The 22085-nt window shown below is 39.3% G+C and overlaps 2 protein-coding genes across 9 annotated transcripts in view; one reads left to right on the top strand and one right to left on the bottom strand.

Annotated features, from left to right (window-relative positions):
* espn (espin) overlaps positions 1 to 3824 on the top strand; it is a 116022-nt gene extending 112198 nt beyond the window's left edge. For both annotated transcript variants that reach the window (XM_069918503.1, XM_069918502.1), the window contains 3 exons: positions 528 to 607; positions 713 to 724; positions 3236 to 3824. In XM_069918503.1, the coding sequence (XP_069774604.1) occupies positions 528 to 607; positions 713 to 724; positions 3236 to 3386 (243 nt within the window). In that variant the 3' untranslated portion in view covers positions 3387 to 3824. The remainder of the gene's footprint in view (positions 1 to 527; positions 608 to 712; positions 725 to 3235) is intronic.
* A 12935-nt stretch (positions 3825 to 16759) lies between these two features.
* Positions 16760 to 22085, bottom strand: part of LOC138754343 (tumor necrosis factor receptor superfamily member 5-like) — a 63013-nt gene continuing 57687 nt past the window's right edge. For 5 of the 7 annotated variants that reach the window (XM_069918497.1, XM_069918501.1, XM_069918494.1 and 2 more), the window contains one exon: positions 16760 to 17712. The gene's annotated coding sequence lies outside the window, so the exon portion shown is untranslated. The remainder of the gene's footprint in view (positions 17713 to 22085) is intronic. The other 2 variants (XR_011351675.1, XR_011351676.1) reach the window with 1 other exon arrangement.

The following is a 22085-nucleotide window of genomic DNA, read 5'->3' as shown; positions in this document are numbered from 1 at the left end:
ATCATGTTGTGGTTACTGGGAGTTTATAGGGGGTACATTAACTACAGTACCTTGATTCCTACATTACCACAGTGCAAAACTCCAAAGGTGGAGAAAGGCAAGTTGTTCCCTGATTTTTTGACATGATCATCTTCCAAACAGATGTTCTATTAATTGATCAATGGGGTCAAATAGTAATTATGAACTGAGGAAGGTTTCCTTCTGAACGGGAGTCAATACAGAAAATGTTTAAACATCTGACATATCAGTTATTTGCAGATAGAAGACAACTATTCATGGGGGTTTCAAAAATGACTGGGATTAATGGGAGAATATTCTTAGGATGCTGTAAAATATGAAGACCTGGGGTATGCTGGGTGAAAGGGCAGTGGAATTTGACCACCACTTTCAGCTGGGAAAGAAAAGTAAATGCACGCAGGGTTAAAATGGCAGCACACTTTCAAAGAGTTGGGACAGAGACAATGGGCCGAACAGTCTCCCTTCTGAACAGGTAGAAAAACGCTAATCAATTCAATTTCTCTGTGCAGGAAGAACAGGAAGCAGCTCGTTTAGCCAGCCTGCCTGCATGGAGGAGAGACATCGTGAGGAAGAAACTAGAGGAAGAAAGGTGCTGGAAGTTCAAAGCATTGCATTTGTCCAACATTTTCTATGTTATTTTAAAGTGTTTTGCAAAAGCTAATCTTCTGTTTTATTTTCTTCCTCTTTCCTCCAGGGAACAAAAAAGGTTAGTGTTCTTTTACTGATTTTATATCCCAGTGCAAAACTCAGAACAATTCTGCTAAAGGTCAAGCCTCCCGTTGGGATTGACTGGTACTCGCCACTGACCCACAATCTATTAACCGGGCAGATAACTAACTGTCAGTCAAGGAAGGGCAAAGAACTATGTTCAGTTGTGCCATTTGGTTTTGTTTTTAGTTCCTAGGCAGTTTGCACAGTAAAGTTTTAATGATGCTTACCTGAGGAATTGTGAGGTTCTAAACACAAAAATTGATGTTTGTGGGAAAAAAAATCAATTCATTCCTTTTAATGATTCAAGGTGAATGACTCTGCATTTACAATCATTTTTATCTCTGTATGAATGTGTATAATTGTGAGAAGTGGATTGGGAGAAAAATCAGCCAAAGGTTAGATGAAGGGCTCAAGCCCGAAACGTTGGTTATTATAAAGGACGCTGTTTAACCTGCTGAATTTCTCCTGCTTTGTATTTTTACTTCAACCACAGTGGGAGCAGACATTTGTGTTTTATGGCCAAAAGTTAGTATGTGGTCAAAAACTTGGAATGAAGTGGAATGGGCTAGGATGGAGGTTGCAGTGTTTCCATTGAATGTAGGACAGGTTCATGTAGTTCACAGTCCACCATGCTAACTGTCACATGATACAATAACCACGACATAGTCAAGTTTATTGTCATCTGATTGCACAAGTACAACCTGACAAAACACGATTCTCCAGTCCTCGGTGCAAAACACGCAGACACACAACCAGACATTACACACATACAGACAAATAATACACATGCAGGACAAGTATTCATATATGGAAATTAATAAATAAAGTTTTGTAAATATGAGAGTCAAAGATGGTTAGCATAAGAAATTCCTTTGGTCGCTCACCATTCTCACTGCCCATAGGAAAAAGCTGTTCCTCAGCCTGGTGGTGCTGGCTCGGACACTCCTGTATCTCCTTCCCATAGAGAGCAGCTGAAAGATGCTGTGTGTGGGGTGGAAGGGGCCCTCATTGATTTTGAGATGAGGTGTAAAAACATAATTCTGGATAAACTCAGCAGGTAAAACAGCATTCTTTACATAGCAAAGATACATAACCAAAGCTTTGGGCCTGAGCATGAGTAAAATGTAGACGGGTGCCTAAATAGTGTTGGGGAGGGGGGAGGAGAGAAGCAAGAGCATAGGTAGATAAGGGGGGGGGGGGGAATAGCTCTCTGAATGGAGAAGGAACAAGTGGAGAGTTGGTGGAAAGGAGAAAGAGGGATGGGGAGAGATAGAGAGAACAGTGAGGGGTCTAGCAGAAACCAGAGAAGTCCATGTTAATCCCATCTGGTTGGAGAGTGTCCAGATAGAATAAAAGACTCGAGCCCAAATGTTGGTTATGAATTTTTGTGTTTGCTATTACCAAGTACATTGTGTGACCTGTTGAGTTTTTCAAGCATTGTGTTTTTACCACAATCACCACGTCTGCAGACTTTTGTATTTCACTTCATATTGTGATTGGTTTCTGACTAATCTCAGCAATAAATCACTTTCATGTGCTCTTTAATAGACCCAACTACGATGCTTGGAAACTATGATACGATGATCGCACCACAATTCATGTGGTCACAATGGTTTCTTCTGGGTGCTCTAAGATGTTCTGCTTAACAGGTTAAGTGTCCCTGGTGCAGGTAGATGGAAGGTTAATTGAGTGGAGTTGATTGGATAGAAACAGGATACCAGGATAGAATTAGGGAAATTTTATTACTCTGAGAGCTTGCATCCATCAAAATACGATGTGATGTCAGAGGAACCTCAAACAAGGAAGAGTGATGCGAAGTAGAGGTCCAGTCATTTGTCTATTTCAATTCAAATCTAGGCTGCTATTTACTAATTTGCTAAACCTTTACATGAAACTTGAATGGGGCTCCAGAGAACTTCTATCTTTGGCAAAGTGTTAAACCGTACATCTTCTGAGGGAGGAGACGAGAAGATCAAAGGTGATGGTACTGAGCTGAGAGAAAAGGAATAAATAAAAGGAATGCAGATCTGTTTCGTACAACCATAGAATATTACAGCACAAAAACGGCCACCTCGGCTGTTCCCATCTGTGCTGAATCATTTTTTTTTGCCTCGTTCCACTGACCTGCACCAAAACCATAGCCTTCCATACCCCTTCCATCCATGTACCTGTCCAAATGCTTCCTAAATGTTAAAATTGAGCCCGCATTCACCACTTCAGCTGGTGGCTTGTTCCACACTCCACTACTCTCTGAGTGAAGAAGATCCCCCTAAGCGGGGAAATCATACAGCACAGAAATGTCCAAACTGGCCATGAGACCTGTCTACACTCATCTCATTTGCCCATAACCCTCTACTCCTTTCCTGTCTAAGTACTTGTCCAAATGCCTTTTCAACATTGTGCATTGCAATTGGATCTGCTGCATTTTAAATGTTGTAATTCTATCTGCCTCTTCCTTGGACACAATTGTTTGTATCATTGTAATACGGATTGACCTGTGATTTAGGAAAGAGGAGGAGCAGCAGAAGAAGGTCGAGGAGGAGAGGCAGAAGGAGCAGTCTGAGAAGCTGCGCACTCTCGGTTACGACGAGTCAAAACTGGCACCCTGGCAACGGCAACTCATCCTGAAGAAAGGGGATTTAGCAAAGCATGAATGAGGCTCTCCCTCTGACCTTGGATTTACGCTGCGGTGCAGACCAGGCTGTTCAGCAGAGATGAATCCCAAGGGTCAGTTCACTGCTAAACATGCTGGACTTCCACAGCACAGTCCACTCGTAGCTGCTCCTTCTTCACCTGATGTCTCCCGTGTAATTCACAGGCCAACATTAAGGGACATCTTTCATGCTTCTGCCTGCACTTGCCTCACTTTAGCCTCTTCTACTCATCTTACTCCAAAGTGTTTAAGCAATTGCTTTATTTCTATGGAAAAGGCTCTCTATTATCATTGCTAATTATGATCTGTAGATTTGCTCCCCAAAATAAAGCCCAGTTATGCTGTCATGTGTTCCAGGTATAAAATCACTCCATTTTCCATTTGTAAAATCACAATGTAGATTTAAAATGATCTGGAATGTTAAATAAACACAAAGCCTGCACTGGATGATGAGCTCATTGAACAGCAGAAGTGTGAAGATTTACCATGTCTGAAGTTGATTCAGCTTGTTTGTGCATTGGTCAAGGTAGAACTGTGACAAAGGGACCGAGAAGGTTTGTGCCTCGTATTCCCAGACCCAGCCCCATTTTGGTCAGGTAGGTTGAATGCAGCTAGTTCTAAATGAGATCACTTTTAACAGCTTAGAGGCAGTCAATGAAATATCAAGTGGAATGCTTACCAACTTCTGGAAGATCAGATCCGGATTGGTTGTGATCTCTTCCAAATGAACGTCACAACCTGGGGCTGCACCAAAGGACTGCAGCAGACACACCTGTAAATCTAGGAACTAAGGAAGTGACCAGATATCAACTATCTGCAAATCGGTCTAGAAATTGGTGATGCCGGAAAACAAGAAGGAAATACCAGTAATCATAATGCTGGCCGCCACAGTTGTAACAGTCAAGCTGCCTGAAACAAGTTACTCAAACTAAAAGCAGGCAAAACAGGATTGTTACACAAACACATGAATTTCTGTCCAGACTCTGTCTCTGTCCATTTTGTAGATATAACCCAGTCGAGGCTACCTTATTTTCAATTTGCACCTGCTCTTCAGATTTCAGTGTGTGCACAAGGGAGCTACCTCTCCAAATGCCGTGTAAAGAAATGCATGCAATGTTACATACCATACAGTCCATGAGATATTATAAACTTTTGGATGCCATATGATTAAAGGGAGAGATTTAAAGCAGATATCACTGCCATTAGCCTGTTTTTCACAGACTTAACATCCTGTTTACAACCCTGTGCAATTAGTTTCTCAGCAGCTGGAACCCCCTGACCAATTAAAAAAAAACCATGAAAACCATTTTCTGGTTGTCATTTTTCTATGTCATTGCATTTTGGAGTCGTGACAGAGTGAAGGGAATTAATTACTGAGAAAATATGAATTGCTCAGTATAATTCACCAGGGAGAATCAGCTTTTAGCTTCTAATTTGAAGTCCCTCTGCTGAAGTCAGTGAATTGAGTTCAGATGTTTTCTGATACTTGCTAGGTGATTCACATTGGTGGCCCAAGAATACCTTTTGCCCCTGGTCGAATCTGGTATGACAATGGGCTGCAGTACTCCAGCAGCTTATCACAGAGTACTCTCCAATAGCTTTAGAAAGGTGGCTGATAGTGATTTGATACAACCACAGAGAGTCAGATATTGGATGATCCAATGCCAATGAAAGCATGGGAGAAATTTGAAGACAATGGCTTCCTAGTATTTGTTCTTTTTTAGATTTTCTTTTAAAGCAGAAAATGGTGCTTTTTCAAATACTTCTGCATTACAGGTATTTCTCAAGTTCTGAAGTATGCAAGTGATGTCCACCCGTTCGTACGACTGCATTATTAAAAAAATACGCATCTGCACATGCGCAACATAGCACCATAGAGGGCCGTGTGCGCAGTCGCCATTGTGTAGGTGCGCTAGAAACATGGCAAGCAAAAGGAAAAACATATCTCTCACTGATAGGTCTGCAAAGAGATCGAGGAAAAGGTTCACTTGTTTACTTTAAGACCTTGTGAATCAGACTCGTGTCTAATCTGAGTTACAACCAATCCTTCAGTCCCAATTACGGTCCTAAGTCAGGGACTACCTGTGCTAGAATTTTAGTTACACTTTTGCAGCATTTCATTTAGATTTTCCCGAAAATAAAATCTGCTCGACTGTTCCTATGATCCTTAGGAACACCACCAAAGTAACAATTGTTTGGACATAATAAATGTTCTGATATTCCACTCTTTCCTTGCCTCTGCCTGTGATTCCTCCAACCCCCAACATCCCTATTAAATATCCAATGCCTCGGTGTGCCCCTCCCCGGGCAATCCAGATAAGGAAAAGAGAAACAGACTCGAAATATTTGAAAGGTTGCTTGAATTTACTCACTACCTTGCACTCAATCAGTCCATTTGGTTTGGGAGATCCATGAACAGCAGAATCACTTCTGTCATACCTAGCTCTACTGCATCACTACAGAGGAAAACAAATTATTAAATTTGTAAGACTGGAAAAATCACTTTTTGATCACAGAAATCCATTTAGCAGAGATACTCAGTTCATCAGAATGAACACATCAAGATATTTATGATGCTCTGCACTGACACTCATCCATCAGCAGTAATGCTGAAGAACTCTCTGGTTCCCTTGGGGACGGCACTCTCTATCTTCTTTCTCCTGCATATCCATTTGCTGGAAAACTCTCTGTCTTTCTCCTTCAGATGAGAAGGAATGAAACAGGATACTTTCCTCTACGATGTTCTGCACTGACTACAGCTGCAGTTTTTTTGAAAATCTCGATCTAGTTGTCGTCATTTTCAATCCACTTTTTCTCTGCTAATGTGAATTGTTCTGCACAAAGATGCAAAATATTTTAACATTTATTGATCTGAAGGAATGCAGGTGGTTTTGCTCCACTGCCTGCAAAAAGAATGTGACTCAAAGATTCACAATTATTTTGGAATTTAATGCGAGGTAGTTGTGTGTAATTCATCCAAAGTGACTATGATATGAAGTTGCTTGAGATTCAAACAGCATGCAGACTGAAAAAGGATAAAATCAAATATTACTCTTTATAAACTGATGAAAGTATGCATTATTTCAAGTTATAAAGAACACTAAGTTATTTGAATTAAACTGCAAATTGCTTGCATTATATTTTTAAATTTGATTCAGCAGAAATTACAAGTTGAAACATGACCTTTAAATAATGGTGAAATTTATGGACTTTGAAACTGTTGCTTGAACCTGTCAAAGACAAAAACTTTAAGTAGGTTGTATGGTGCACACAATAATCATGTTGACATGATGGAAGGATTAAACAGCTTTTCCAAAATCCTCAGCATTACTGATACAGGACTTGGCCAGGTTCAAGCTACAGGAGCAAGAGGGGGCAGGTCCAGGCACACCAGCATTAATTGGGATATCCAGGAGGAGCCAAGGGGTGAGGGAAGGCCAGGGAGGTTCGGACTGGCCAGTCCATACATCTATACAGGTTAACAGACTAAATACTGGGAAATTGATTTAGCCATAGGTTACATTGCAGGGGTGTCCAATCTTTTAATTTTTAATTTAGAGAAACAGCACGGTAACAGGCCAATTCGGCCCACGAGACTGTACTGGAGGTGTAGATTAATTGGGTCGCACGGACTCGTGAGCTGAAATGGCCTGTTACCGTGCTGCATGCCTAAATTAAAAGGTTGGCTACCCCTGGCAATGCTGTATTTATTATGAAATTAATCAGTGTAATACACACTTAAATCTAGCAAAAGTGATGCGTGGAAAAGCTGTGTAACGCAAAAATGATGGGTCAGCCTGAAGCTGGACTGTTCCCGACTGAAGATCCCATCACAGCCAGATGAGACACACTTTAAAAATCAAAAAACGTGTTCTGATACTGTTAAGATTTGGGCATAGATAATCTCAGAGGGATTTCCACAATGTCTTCAGTCTAATAGCAGAACCACAGCAGCAGGACCAAGAGGCCTGAACGGGCAATGGAAGATTTACATTAAACCCTTCAGAACCACAATTAGGTCAGTAAATAAGGATTTCTCCACAATAAAGAGAGAACCCCAATACAATTCTTGGAATTCTAGCTAGTTACTTCCCAGGTACTATCCACGAGTACATCTACCATACCTATAAATTGGAAATGCTGTTTCCAATCCCAAAGGCTTCTCGCATGCATTTGCAATCCCCAATCCTGTTCAGAACATTAGCCCAGATCCCTGGGACTGTCTCTGGCCACCAATCTCCATTCACACATGTAATGTGGTCAATCACATTGACATCCCCAGATCCATAATCACATCAGAAGCCTTTGATCCCACATGTGTCTGCAGTCCTCAGCACCAAATGGGATCTGCATAGCCCAATCACCTAATTATCCCTGCACTCCTCTGATCCTCATTGTTCCTTGATCATATCTACATGATCCTGAGCCCAAATGCACCTGCGTTCCCATCACACCCGCCTCCTCCAGTCACCAATTAAAACTTCGTCCACACTCTCTATGAACAATAGATCGTGACCATATCTGTATCTGCTTGACTGTCTCTGGCCACCACTCCCTTCCACTAACTTCCAGATGCTGCTTTCATAGTTTTCCTGATGTGGATTCCAGATGGTGCATCTGTTAAGCTCTCAAAAAACTCTTGGAACTTCCCGGTTCATGAGATTTTGCTGTTAACATTGGCAGGGAGTTTACCTTCACAGATTCTCTCCATATGCTACCTGCTACAAGAACTGGGGCTTGTGCACACCATTTCCCCCTCTGCCCCAATCCTTTTGAACTTGGAGTAGTTTTCTCCATTGAAACTCAAAGGCCTATTTAGGAGTGATGTCCCAAAGTGCCTAACAGGAATGTTCCAAAAATACTGACAAATTTGACCATAGATTAGTTGGATCACCTATTAGAGTACTCAATTACAGATTCAGGGTTGGTGTTCCATGATTTAGAGGACTGGTGGAGAGTAAGTTCAGGGGAGATCAGGAACCAGGACATTGGAGACCTGTAGCCCTGCAGGGGAGCACAAGATTGATGGGATGGGGATGGGATTGGAAGAGGTCAGGATAGGATTTGAAAACAATATGATTTTAAGGTTGAAGTGGACGTAACAGGAGCCGATCAGTAGAATAGAGAAGTGAAGAAATAGCAAAGACAATCTCAGCAAAGGATAAGCTGATCCAAGCCAGAGCTAGATGCTGGAAGTGAAAATAATCTGACTTAACAGTGATGTGAATGTGTTTCAGTCAGTTTTAAGTGAAACATAACTCTGAGATTAAGAAGGACTCCCCTCAGTCTCAAATCCTAAAGATGAAAGAAGCAGAACTGGCAATTTTAGATCATTCAGTACAGAGAATAAAAATGCCAAAGTTAAATGGTTTCACAATAGTTAGATAATTATAAATATCATTGTAAAAAACTGAAGATAATTTCTAATATGGGTGAAAAAATATCCCTTGAGATGTATTTAAAAACTGTCGATAATAAATGCACTGTAAATTAAACTTTACCTTTATATTTCCACCACAAAAAACCTGAATGACAACCAAAGGAACAAACACTCCTAATATTATTGGACTTATTTTTTCCACATTCCCTGTCAGCTTCACTCCTCCTTAAGTTCATCTGCCTCTGATGGGAAGATTGGAGTTGTGGCAGCTACAGACTCATGAATTCTTCTTGCATTGCCTTTAAAGAAATGTCCATCCACATCACCTGTGGTCACAATACTTCTGGTCCTTTTGTAGGCAAGACTCAAACTGGGTGGCTTCCATGAAACTTCAAAGAACCTGCCACCAGTCTCTCCAAGTAACTTCACTGCTAGTCACGCTTAAAATGAATCAGTCTCTCCAAGTGACCTCCAAGTCAAAAAAATGAAGCACTTTGCTTCCCAAATGACCCTCCTGGTACGGGTCAATCCACCGATAAGGCCCAGACATTTACAGAGCCAGCTTTGCTCTGAATTCCACAGAATGGCTGTTTTCTCTTCAGCAGCCAGAAAGGTTCTCCCTTTGCAAAATCACAATGTCTTTGCAAATGTATTGAATCTGAACAGACTGTGACAAACTTTCCCTCATTCTTCCAATGTATCAAATTGTCACTGGGCTGTGACTTGAGCTGTGCTTGTGTGAAATTTTAAAAGTTAACTGTGACTATTCAGCTCCTCCTATCTATGCTATCCCTTACAGTGATAATCCCATTTTACTAAAACGGGAGCTCCCAATAGTTAAGGACTAAAAATAAATCTCTGCTTCATGAAGTATTTTTTTGGAAGAGGAGCCACTGAATGCAGTGGAGGTATCTTCATGTGGCTGGTTGAATCTAAGATACCATTGGTAATGTTAATTAATGAGAGGATGGGGAGGATTCAGTTTGCCTGTGAAAAGACAATGTAAAACACCATTGAACATTTCTGACACAAGAGGAGGTGGCCATTTGGCCCATCATTTCTGTACTAATTGAACAAAATGGTATTTAATCTAATCCCACCTTTAAGCTCTTTGAACTGGGGGAGTTACATCATGAAGTAGGGTAAAACCAGCCCTCTCCAGAAAAAAGGAAAAATAGTCAAGAAAAGACAAACTTCAACAAATATAAAATACAAGAAATAAAAGATAAAGTTGCAGAGAAGATGAAGAAGATGGCACCTAAGAAGGAAAAAGTAAAAACAACGGGGGAAAAAAGTCACTGGAAAAGAAAGAAGAAGGCCTTACCTGCACGAAGGAACGGAGCCATGGTGGCGAAGAATGCCCGATCTCTGAGGTTTGTGTCACGAACCGGAATCAGGCATGAGCAATGCACAATCTAAGGTAAAAGAAAACTCTGACAGGAGGGAGGCTCAGCCAAGGAGTGGGCAACTTTAGCACAGCCAGCTGAGGGATGCTCGACACCAGGGCTCTCAGCTGGAAGATGAGGAAGGCGGCAGGAAAGGTAGTGAAGTAAAAGGTGAGAAAAAGTCAACGGGGTGAACGGCAAGAGGTGCAGCAGCAGGAGGCCCGACAGATTAACAGCTCAGAAAGAGAGGACCACAGCAAGAGGCCCAGCAAGAAGAGGCCCGACAAAGTGATACAAGCAACTCATCAGGAAAATCAGAAGAGTCACAGATACAAAGAGAAGAAGACACAAACACAGGTACAGACACAGAAGAAGAGGAGGAAGAAGACCAAGATCTTCACAGAGAAATAGATAGTAAAACAGATGGACAAAATATAGATAAAGCTATTTTTGAAGAACAAATGAGAGCATTAAAAGAATGGTTGTCATTAGAATTTAGTGCAATTAAAAGAAAAATGAAAAGAACAGAAGATAAAATGCAAAGATGTAGAACTAGTCATGACAGAAATAGGGAAAAAGAGTAGAAAATGTGGAAGAACGAGAAACGGCTGTAGAAATGAAAGTAAACGACTTAAGAGGAAAATTGACAAAAAAATTAAAGACAAGAGTTGTTAGCTCAGAAAATTGATAGTAGGTGAAACAACATAAAAATAGTGCGCTTGAAGGAAGTTGAAGGCACAGATATGAAGGAATTTATAAAAAGGATGGATCCCGAAGGTCCTGGGAACAACAGAAATGCAGGAAGGAATGAAAATAGAAAGGGCACACAGAGCATTAGCTCCGAAACCACAGATACATCAAAAACCAAGATCCATCTTAGTAAAATTTTTGAGATATACAACAAGAGAAAATATACGGGAGCGGGCAAGAAATAAAATTAGAGAAGATAATAAACCATTGGAATACAAGGGTCAAAAATATTTTTTTACCCAGACATAAGTTTTGAACTCTTAAAGAAGAGGAAGGAGTTTAATACAGCAAAATCGATCCTATGGAAAAACATAGGACTCCTTTTAAGGTTATAAATTCATGTTAAGACATCCAGCTGTGCTTAAAATATTTATCCCCGGGGAGCAAAACAGACTGTTTTCGGATCCAGAGGAAGCACAAGAATTCGCAGAATGTTTGCAAGACAGGAGAGATGAAGAGATGTAATAAGAATGAAGAATGGTGATAAAGTATATATAAAGATGTAAAAACAATGTATATGTAAAGAACTAAAGAGGGAAAAGAGAAAGGAAGTTAAGGGGGAAAAAAGGGAGAGCTATGTTATATGTGTAAAAAAAAAAGTTTTCTGGGGGGGGTTTGGTGGGGGGAGAGAATAACCGTCACTGCGAAATCAGTTGACACTTGCGAACAGGATCGCAATCCAAATGGAAAGGGGATTGTGGTTGCCCGGCAAGGGATAAAGGGCAACTCAGAGAGTGGGGGGGGGGGGGCAATTTTGGATTAAGGTAACATTGGATGTGGGAGCTGTTGGGAGTATTTTATGTTTTAAATGTGTTGTCATACATTGAGTTTAAAAAGGGAAAACTGAGATATGAAAATGGGGAAAAGGGGGATGGTGGTGTAAACAGGATATGAGATGGCCACGTTGAACTATAAACATTAATGGAATACATAACCAAATTAAAAGGAAGAGGCTATTAAATTTACTGAAAAAAGAAAAAAATAGATAGAGCATTTGTGCAGGAAACACATCTAACTGAAATGGAACATAAAGAGTCTGGGTAGGACACGTAGCGGCAGCATCATATAATTCAAAAGCTAGAGGTGTAGCTATATTAATTAATAAAAATGTACCAATCAAAATAGAGGAGGAAATAATAGATCCAGCAGGGAGGTATGTAATGATAAAGTGTCAGATATACTCAGAATTTTGGAATTTGCTCAATATATATGCACCTAATGAGGAGGATCAAAAGTTTATGCAGGATATTTTTTTGAAGATTGTAGATACACAAGGAAATATATTGATAAGAGGGGATTTTAACCTTAATTTGGATTCAATGTTGGATAAAACTGGACAAAAGACAAGCAAAAAGAATAAAGTGGCCAAATTTATGGTTAAATCAATGCAGGTAATGAAACTTTTGGATATATGGAGGAGGCAGTACCCAAGAGAGAAGAAATATTCATATTATTTGAGTAGGCAGAAAACATACTCAAGGATTGATATGTTTTTGTTTTCAGCCCATATTCAAGGGAGAGTTTGGAAAACTAAGTATAAAGCTAGATTACTATCTCATCATTCACCCCTGTTATTAGCAATAGAACTGGAGAACATCCCACCAAGAACATAAAGGTGGAGGTTAAACTCCATGCTACTTAAAAGGCAAGAATTTAGAGAGTCTATTGAATGCCAAATTAAAACATACTTTAAATAAACACGGAATCAGTCAAAGACAAATTTATATTATGGGACGCAATGAAAGCCTTCATTAGAGGGCAGATGATAAGTTATGTAACTAAGATGACAAAGGACTACAATCAGGAAATAGAGCAGTTGGAAAGGAAGATAGTAAGTACAGAAAAGAAACTAGTAAAAATGGATGATATAACGAAAAGGAGAGAATTGGCGGACAAAAAAAAAATGAAACATTACAAACGAACAAGGTGGAGAAGAACATAATGAAAATAAAGCAAAAGTATTATGAACTGGGAGAAAAAAAACATAAAATATTAGCCTGGCAAATTAAAACAGAACAAGCTAAAAGAACTGTATTGGCATCAAGGAAAAAGGACAAACAAATTACATATAACCCAATAGTGATTAATGAGAACTTTAAGGAATTTTATGAACAATTATACCAAACTGAGAATGAGGGGAAAGATGATAAAATAGAAGAGTTTTTAGCTAAAATTGAACTGCTGAAATTGCAAGAAGAGGAACAAACTGATAAAACCATTTGAAATAGAGGAAGTACAGGATATATTAAAAAAGTTGCTGAACAATAAAATGCCAGGAGAGGATGGATTCCCAATAGAATTCTATAAAACATTTAAAGAGTTATTAATTCCTCCTCTCCTGGAAGTAATGAACCAGATAGAAGAAACACAAAACTTGCCAGATTCATGTAAGATAGCAATAATTACAGTAATACCAAAGACGGGGAAAGATCCATTAACACCAGCATCATATAGACCAATATCTCTACTTAACTCAGATTATAAGATAATAGCGAAATTATTATCATACAGATTGACTGATTGTGTACCAAAAATAGTAAAACAAGATCAAACTGGATTTATTAAGAACAGCGGATAATGTCTGTAAACTTATTAATCTAATTCAAGCAGTTCAAGGAAATAAGAAGCCAACAGTGTCTGTTTCTTTAGACATAGAAAAAGCCTTTGACAGAGTAGAATGGAACTATTTATTTAAAGTATTGCAGAGGTTCAATCTACTAGAAAAATATATTAATTGGATTAAAGCATTATATAATGGATCATTGGCAAAGGTAACAGTAAATGGATATGTATCGAGCCAATTTAAATTAAGTAGGTCAACTAGACAGGGATGTCCATTATCCCCCTCATTGTTTGCCTTAGCAATAAAAAATGAAGCATGGGAAATGTTATGTTCTGGAACTATGAAGAATACAATAAACACAAGGTTACACATGATACAATATAATTGGTTACACAGGTTATATCACACCTCAAATGTTAAAAGAATGGGATCCAACATTATCAAATAGATGTTTTCGCCGTAAGAAGGAAATGGGAACAATAGTATATGCAATTTGGGCATGTACGAAAGTGAAAATGTTTTGGGAAGATCTAAATCAGATATTAAACAAAATCACAAAAAAACCATACCAAAAAAATCCAGAGATCTTTCTTCTAAGTAACATAAGTAAGGAATTGGATAAAGTGCAAAAAAAATTTATGATAGCTTTAGCAGTAGCAAAAAAATGTATGATGTCAACTTGGAAAATGGAAGAGATCCTGAGAGTACAGCAATGGTACATGGAAATGAATAAATGCATTCCATTGGAAAAAATAACAATTAAAAAAATAAAGTCACATTATTTGAACAAATTTGGAAACTGTACATTGAACATAACAGAGAGGGCTTTCCTTGGACCTCTACCCCCTAAAATTATAAGACAAAACGACTTGATCCAGTGTGTAAAATTAGATGACACATTTTTCATGTTTATTTTTCAATGTGTGAAGACATTGTTTAATGGTTTTATTGTATTGTATAATTTGAATATTTATTGGTTTTGGAGGGGGATGGGAAGAGGGGAGGGAGGGTAGGGGGAAAAAAGAGAGAAAATCCCACTGTGTATATTTAATGAGAAATGTTTGTATATATTTTGGTTGATATGGTTCACAGTGTGAAAAATTATTAAAGAAAAAGCTCTTTGAACTGTTTTGATGACTTATTCCTCTACACTCCTCACAGGCAGCGAGATCCCCTTCAGGATTTGTCTTCATCTCTCTTCAATTCTTCCTACAAATTATTATAAATCTATGACCCTGATTCATGCTGTACTCTCAATTCCTTTTCTTCCACTGTCGCATACATTTCTTTCAACATACCATATATGTTGGTGTATAAGATGGAATTTGAACCTTAAAAATGTTTCCCCAAATCTAGGCATCTTAAACTCTGTATAGAATCGGAACCATTTTATCCTGTAGTTTAGTGTCATCCCCAATGACAATGGAGAACAGCATAAAATATTCTCAAATCCGACAGTCCTTCCACTGAATATTTTTCAACTGAAACTTACATTTGGGAAGATGGATTAATCTTAAAACAATAAAAATGTAATATCAACCTGTCTAATATACCTTAACAATTCAGTACAGCAAACGAAGCTAACAGTCGGCATTGCCAATGCCAAAGTGATGTTACACCAGTTGGGAATGTTTGATGCATATTATGGTAGGTAATCGACAGTACTTTTGCCACTACTTGAAATGAATTTGCTATATTTTAAATAACCAAGACTGTGTTGTTTAGTAGTGTGCTTAATATCATCACTCCACTGGTCAGTGGGATGGTTGGTAAAGGACTATTGGGGTTGTATGCTCTCAGCGGTAAGTACCAGACTTGAAGTAGTCTTATAGAGTGAGTATCACTCCAAACCTATATTTTTAGTGGAAATTCTGGGGGTTGTTGTATACACCCAGACACCTTATACACCAACAGGCAGAAGTTAAAATTTTCCAGCCCTGGCACCATTCTCTGAATTTCTGTTCCCTTGTGTTTTCTGGAATATGTTGATCATTCTATCAAAAGTAATGTATGATCCTTGCATAAACATATTCCAGCCTCATCCATTTTAGGAAAGTATCTCACATTCTTTGTATATTCATGTAATAGTTAAGTTTTCTCTACCAATTTTTCATATCAAATTTTGGGGGAAGTTGACTTTTACACAGGTCATGCTTTTGACTGCGGTAAGTACCTGTGTCGATCGAGGCGTTGGGAGCTCGCATGGCATGAACCAGGTGGGGAGTCTGCCTTTGAGGTTTGAATGGCTGGGTGGCTGGGGTGAAGATCCACCATCAGAGCAACAGGAGCAGACAAAGTGAGAAAAAACATTCGGGGCGTTGGGAACCTCAGGAGATCTGGTGGTCAGGCAGATGGAGTGAGGATCCACGATCAGGAGCTCTGGTGAGCGGGTGACTGGAGTGAGGACCTGTGATTGGGGTATCAAGAACTGTGGTGCATGGGTGGCCAGGGCATTGGGAGCTTGGATGGGCAGGGGTCCAAAAATAGGGAGGTCAACTTTTACACAGGTCATATGGAAAACAGACTATTTGTGGGTCAAAATATGGAAGGGGGGGGGGGTTGATTATGAGTATGATTAACTACTTTGTACATATCCTTCTTCCTTTAAGAAACTTGACATATAACCCAAGATCTCTATTCCACCAGAATTTTCAGCACCCTCCAGTAATAGTCTGTGCAAAATATTATGAAATGGGTAGAATTTTGGGAGATGACAACTCGCGCTTCAACAACCTCCATAGCTACTCCTACAAAACTCTAATGAGCAGGTCATCAGCCACTTCAGTGTCTTGCTGACGAAACTTACCCCTTCAGGATTCTCCAGATGATAACCTCTTTCAGGTCACCACAGAGTTCCTTTTTGTTTCCCTTATTCCAAGTGAAACATTAGACAGCCAGTCCTCCCCTCTTGCATGAACCACGAGGGCTTTGACCAGGCAATCTTCCAAATGGTGTTTTCCACAAGCTTGACAGCTTGTCCTGTTCCAGTCCCAGATACTGTTGCTGGCTGTAACACTGTAGAAGTGATCTCTGTGCCTCTTTCTTTTTCTCTCTCTCACACACTCATGAAAAAAAACTGTTTGACTCTCTCTGCTTGCCAAACCACATGACCCCCATAGAACAACTCCAGAGAGAAGCAGCTCCGATAAGCTCTTTCATCTGTTGCCTTTTTGCAAACAACAATCTATTAGTGAAGTCTCTTGGGCACTCTCCAAAGCTCTTGTAAAGGCTGTGTCCCTGACATGTTTATCATGAGGCAGAGCTCCAGTATTTTAAATAAGATGTAATCTACTCCAACAAACCTTTCCAAATTTATCTCCCAAAAACATATCTGTATACTCCGTCACAATTGGAAAGCAAAAAACTCGAACATGTTAACTTTACAAATAGAATTCTTGACCTTGGCATCACTTGTATAAACATTGATTACCAAATGCTATTTTAAACAAGTGAAAGATAGCGAAGCAATGCTTAGTCCAAGATATTCTCATGAATGTCCATTTCATTAATTTCATTCATGATTCAATCCTGTGGTCAGAAACAGAGGCAAAAATAGTATTAATTAAATAGTCCCTATACAATCAATAAGTGGAAGCACATTGAAAGAAATCGTGAACCATGGTGGTTTGATTGTATCTGGATCAATCTGGATATATTCAATCAATGATCCTCCAAGTGGAATGAATATCAGTGTTCTAATGGATTACAATGTTTTCCATTGTTTTATAATCTTCAAGGATCCTTTTGGAATTGGCCAATCCATTCCATCCTTATGGAATTTCAACCAGTGGGTCCTTTATCCCTGCACCCAATTCCTTTATAACCCAAGAATGCAGATCATTTGATTTTGCCATCTTGTCTCACATTGGTCCCATGAATCTCATTCGTATTTTGTTTCTTGTGACGGCAATTATTGAATATTATTATAGACTTAGGAAAATTTTGAATATCCTCCAGTAAGACTGAAGTAAAAACATGTTTTTTCCTTTATTTCTTCGTTTCCTGAAATGAATCCGATTACCTCATTCTCAAGAAGGCATCCACTTCCTTTTTACATAGTCATGGAATTTGATTCCAATAATAAAAGTTTTCATTTAAAATCGATTCTCTCCTTTAATCCTGAGTCTTTGGTCCTCTGCTACCAGTATTTGAAGATGCCACATGGAAGAGCTGGCACACGATCAATGAGATGTGTAAATAGGTGGATTGAAAGTTGGATTGGATATAGCAGTTTCAAGCTATTCTTGCAATTCTGTAAATAAATGTCATATGTCAGAATGTTTGAATATTCTGAAAAATTATATTATGCTATGGATTCTTATCTTAAACCAGTAGTTCTCAACCTTTTTCTTTCCACTCACATTCCAGTTTAAGTAATCCCTATGCCATTGGTGCTCTGTGATTAGTAAGGGATTGCTTAAGGTGGTACGTGAGGTTGAGAATCTCTGCTCTAGACCCAATTGTTACTGAAATATTTTGCTTGAGAAAAATTGTCATTGGCCCATTTCCTTTGGAGTTCTGAAACCGTACACATATCAAGTCAATTAGATACAATTAAACCAGTGGTTTTCAAACTTTTTCTTTCCACCCACATACCATCTTAACCAATCCCTTACTAATCACAGAGTACCTATGGCATAGGGAATACTTATAAAGTGGTATGTGAGTGGAAGAAAAGGGTTGAGAACCACTGCCTTTAACTATATACAGTAAAACCTCTGCTATCCAGCACCAATGGGGTTTGGTAGATGCCAGATAAGCGAATTTGACAGTTGCTTGAGATTGTGTGCTGCATGGATTGGCGAACTGACCGCAAAGAGAGGTCAGTTTTAAACTTTTATACTTTTTAACGTTTAGGTATTTAATTTCTGTGACCTTCTTGAATTCTGGATAACAGAGATGTTACTATATTTAGCATTTTGAAAGAAAATGTAATAGATTTCAGATGCTGGAATACGAGAAAATAACAAATGGGAAGAGGAGTAGACCATCTGGCCCAATGAGATCATGGTGATCTAGCCATGGACTCAGCTTTACCTACTTGCCTTTCCTCCATAACCTTCAATTCCTCTACTATGCAAATATCTAACTTTGTTTGAAAAATATTTAATGAGGTAGCCTCTACTACTTCCTTGGCTAGAGAATTCCATACATTCACAACTCTGGTAAAAGCAGTTCCTCCTCATCTTCATCCCAGATCTATTCCCCTGAATATTGAGGCTATGTTCCCGAGTTCTTGCTACAGTGGAAACAACTTTCTCGCCTCTATCTTAGCTTTTATAATTGTATATGTTTCAGAAAGATCCACTCTCATTCTTCTGAATTCTTGCAAGTCTAGCCCCAGGCGACTCAATCACCTCACAGGCTAAGCCCCTCATCTCTGGAATCAACCTGGTGAATCTTCTCCGCACTGCCTCCAAGACCAATGGGCCTCCTTTCAAGTAAGGCAACCAGATCTGCACACAGTGCTCCAGCTGTCACCCCACTATTATCATTTACAGTCACAGCAAAACCTCTCTGATCTTCAATTCAATGACTGTGGCAACAAAGCCTTCTGAATTACCTGCTGCACCCACAGATCATCCTTTTGTGATTCATGTTCAAACACTCCCAAGTCATTCTTCAATACCTGCTGCAATCTTTCACCATTTAAATAACAATCTGATCAACTATTTTTCATTCAAAAGTAGATAAGCTCAGATTTACCAATATTGTAGTCCATCTGCACGACCATTGCCCACGAACTATTTAGTGCTTTGATTTTTTTCAGCTCTGCACAATTTGCTTTTGCACTTAATTTAGTGTCATTATAAACGCCACACTTGGTCCCCTCTTCCAAATTGGTCATTGATTATCATGGACAGTTTTTATGGCATGAAATAGTTTTGTTTTGTAGCAGCATCACAATGGCAACAATAGTTAAACCATTTATTTTATTAAAATAAATAAAAATAGTGCAAGAAAAAGTCAAAATAAAGCAATGTTTGTGGTTCATTATTCATTGATGAATCTGATGGCAGAGGGGAAGAAGCTGTGGAGTTCTTCATAGCTTTCTGTTTCGTTGCTGTGTTGAAGGGCACTCAAAGATACCAATATGCACTTCACTCATCTCTGATCTGAATCCCATGATTTAGGTGTAAATTGATTATGTTGGGCTGATGCATCACAGACACATTACAATAAATCCCAGCGAGGACTACAGATGATGAAGAGGTGATACATGGAACATAGCGAACCAACAATGTTAAGGAGGGTAATAAACTGAAGAAGGCCTGGCAAGGAAAAGTTAGTGAAACATCTGAAGACCGGGATACATTCAGAATCCTGAAACGGAGGACAATAATAAACTATAATGAGAAGCTTGTGAGGAATGTAGTAGAAAGGGTTATTCTAAAAGGAGAATGGTCTGAGTGAACATAGAGTACTTAAATGAATCTTGGAAAAGTTAATGGGGAACAAGGAAACGGTAAAGAGGTTAAACACATTTGGCTTTGCAGAACATTATAGGAAATATTATAAAAAAATCCCATTAACAATGGAGAAAAGCTTGGGGGATTTAAATATCATCTTAATACCATACTAGGATCTCTAATGGGCCTCAAAATGAAGTCTTTGATTCCAGAGATGAGGGGTTTAGCCTGTGAGGTGATTGAGTTGCCTGGGGCTAGACTTGCAAGAATTCAGAAGAATGAGAGTGGATCTTACTGAAACATATACAATGGTGGTGGTCTGGGCTCGTGGGCTGGGAGGGCCCGTTACTGTGTCGCTTGTCTAAATTTAAATTTTAAATTATATCCGAGAATTCTAAAAGAAAAGAATTAGACAGCAATCTCAAAGAAAGTGAATGAAGGTTACAATAAGACGATTGATTAAAAAAAAAATATATAAGCGAGTGATGGAAAGATCTAGAAACAAATGTTTGAATAGAGAACCTGATGATGTAATAAACTGGAAGTTGTTGATTCTGAAATTTTACCATTTTGTCCAGGGCTGAAGGCAATTCAGATTAAAAAGCAAAAGAAAAACATAACTGTTTAATTACCAGCAGTGAATCTTGTGATGACAGGAGAAATTAGACAAGTTGTAAAATTATAATTCAGATTTCCAGAATTTATAATTTTTAGATTTTCTTTGAAAAAAGAAAAAGGTGCTTGTTAGAAGGAACCTTTAGCATTGGTAGAATTTTAGTTGGTGTGAAAATATCTGTGAAATTGTGAATGACAATAGACAATAGGTGCTGGAGTAGGCCAATTGGGCCCTTCAAGCCAGCACCGCCATTTATCGGATCATGGCTGAACCAATCCCAGTCTTATCCCCATAACCAATCCCAGTCTTATCTCCATAACCCTTAACTCCCCTGCCCACAAGAGCCTCTCTTAAATCTATCCACTACCCTCTGTGGCAATGTATTCCACGGACCCACAACTCTCTGGGTTAAAAATGTTCTCCTAATTTCTGTCTTAAATGGCCTTCCCTGTATTCTTAAACTACGCCCTCTAGTCCTAGTCTCACCCATCATTGGGAACATGTGCTCTGATTTCACCCTGTCAAGCTTCTTGATAATCCTAAATACCTCAATCATGTCTCCCCTCATCCTTCTAACTCCATCGCATATAATCCAAGTCTTTCTAACCTATCCGCGAATGACATTCCTGCCATCCTGGGAACTAACCTTGTAAATCTGTGCTGCACTTCCTCTACAGCAAGTATGTCCTTTCTTAAATATGGGGACCAGAACTGGACACAATACTCCAGGTGAGGTCTCACCAGGGCCCTGTACAACTGCAGGAGGGCTTTGCTACTCCTATACTCCAATCCCCTCTTTATGAAAGCCAACATACCATTCGCCTTCTTCACCGCTTGCTGAACCTTTCTGCTAGTTTTCAATGACTGGTGAACAAGTACACCCAGATCCCTTTGCATTACCCCCTCCCCAGCTTAACATCATTTAAATAATATTCTGCTTTCTTGTTTCTGCCTCCAAAATGGACAACCTTGCATTTACTCACAATAAACTTCATCTGCCATCTTTCCGCCCATTCCCCTAAACTGACCAAGTCCCCTTGCAATTTCCTGACCCATTTATCCTAACCCTTTGTTTCCTATTTCTCAACCAATTATCTATCCATGACAGCACCCTACCCCCAATACCAAACTCCTTGATTTTGCAAACTAGCCTCCTGTGTGGGATTTTATCGAAGGCTTTCTGGAAGTCCAAGTACACCACATCCACTGGCTCTCCAGAGTCCACCCTCCTTCTAACGTCCTCGAAAAATTCCAGATTAGTCAAGTAAGATGTTCCTTTAAGGAACCCATGCTGACCAGCACCTACACTATTATTTCTTCTTAAGTGTTCTGCTATTTCTCCTTTAATGATGGATTTCAATATCTTCCCCACCACCGACGTCAGGCTGACTGGTCTATAATTTCCCGTATTCTCTCTCCCTCCATTCTTAAAAAGTGGTACAACATCAGCCACTCTCCAGTCTGCAGACACTTCCCTGGAATCTAAAGAACTTTGGAAAATGTCGACCAGGGCCGCCACAATTTCCAGAGCAAACTTTCTAAGCTCCCTGGGATGCAACCCATCAGGCCCAGGGGACTTATCAGGCCTCAGTCCTAACA

The sequence above is a fragment of the Narcine bancroftii genome, chromosome 2 (genome assembly GCF_036971445.1).
Source record: "Narcine bancroftii isolate sNarBan1 chromosome 2, sNarBan1.hap1, whole genome shotgun sequence".
Lineage (NCBI taxonomy): Eukaryota > Metazoa > Chordata > Chondrichthyes > Torpediniformes > Narcinidae > Narcine > Narcine bancroftii.
This window is presented reverse-complemented; position numbering and strand designations above follow the sequence as displayed.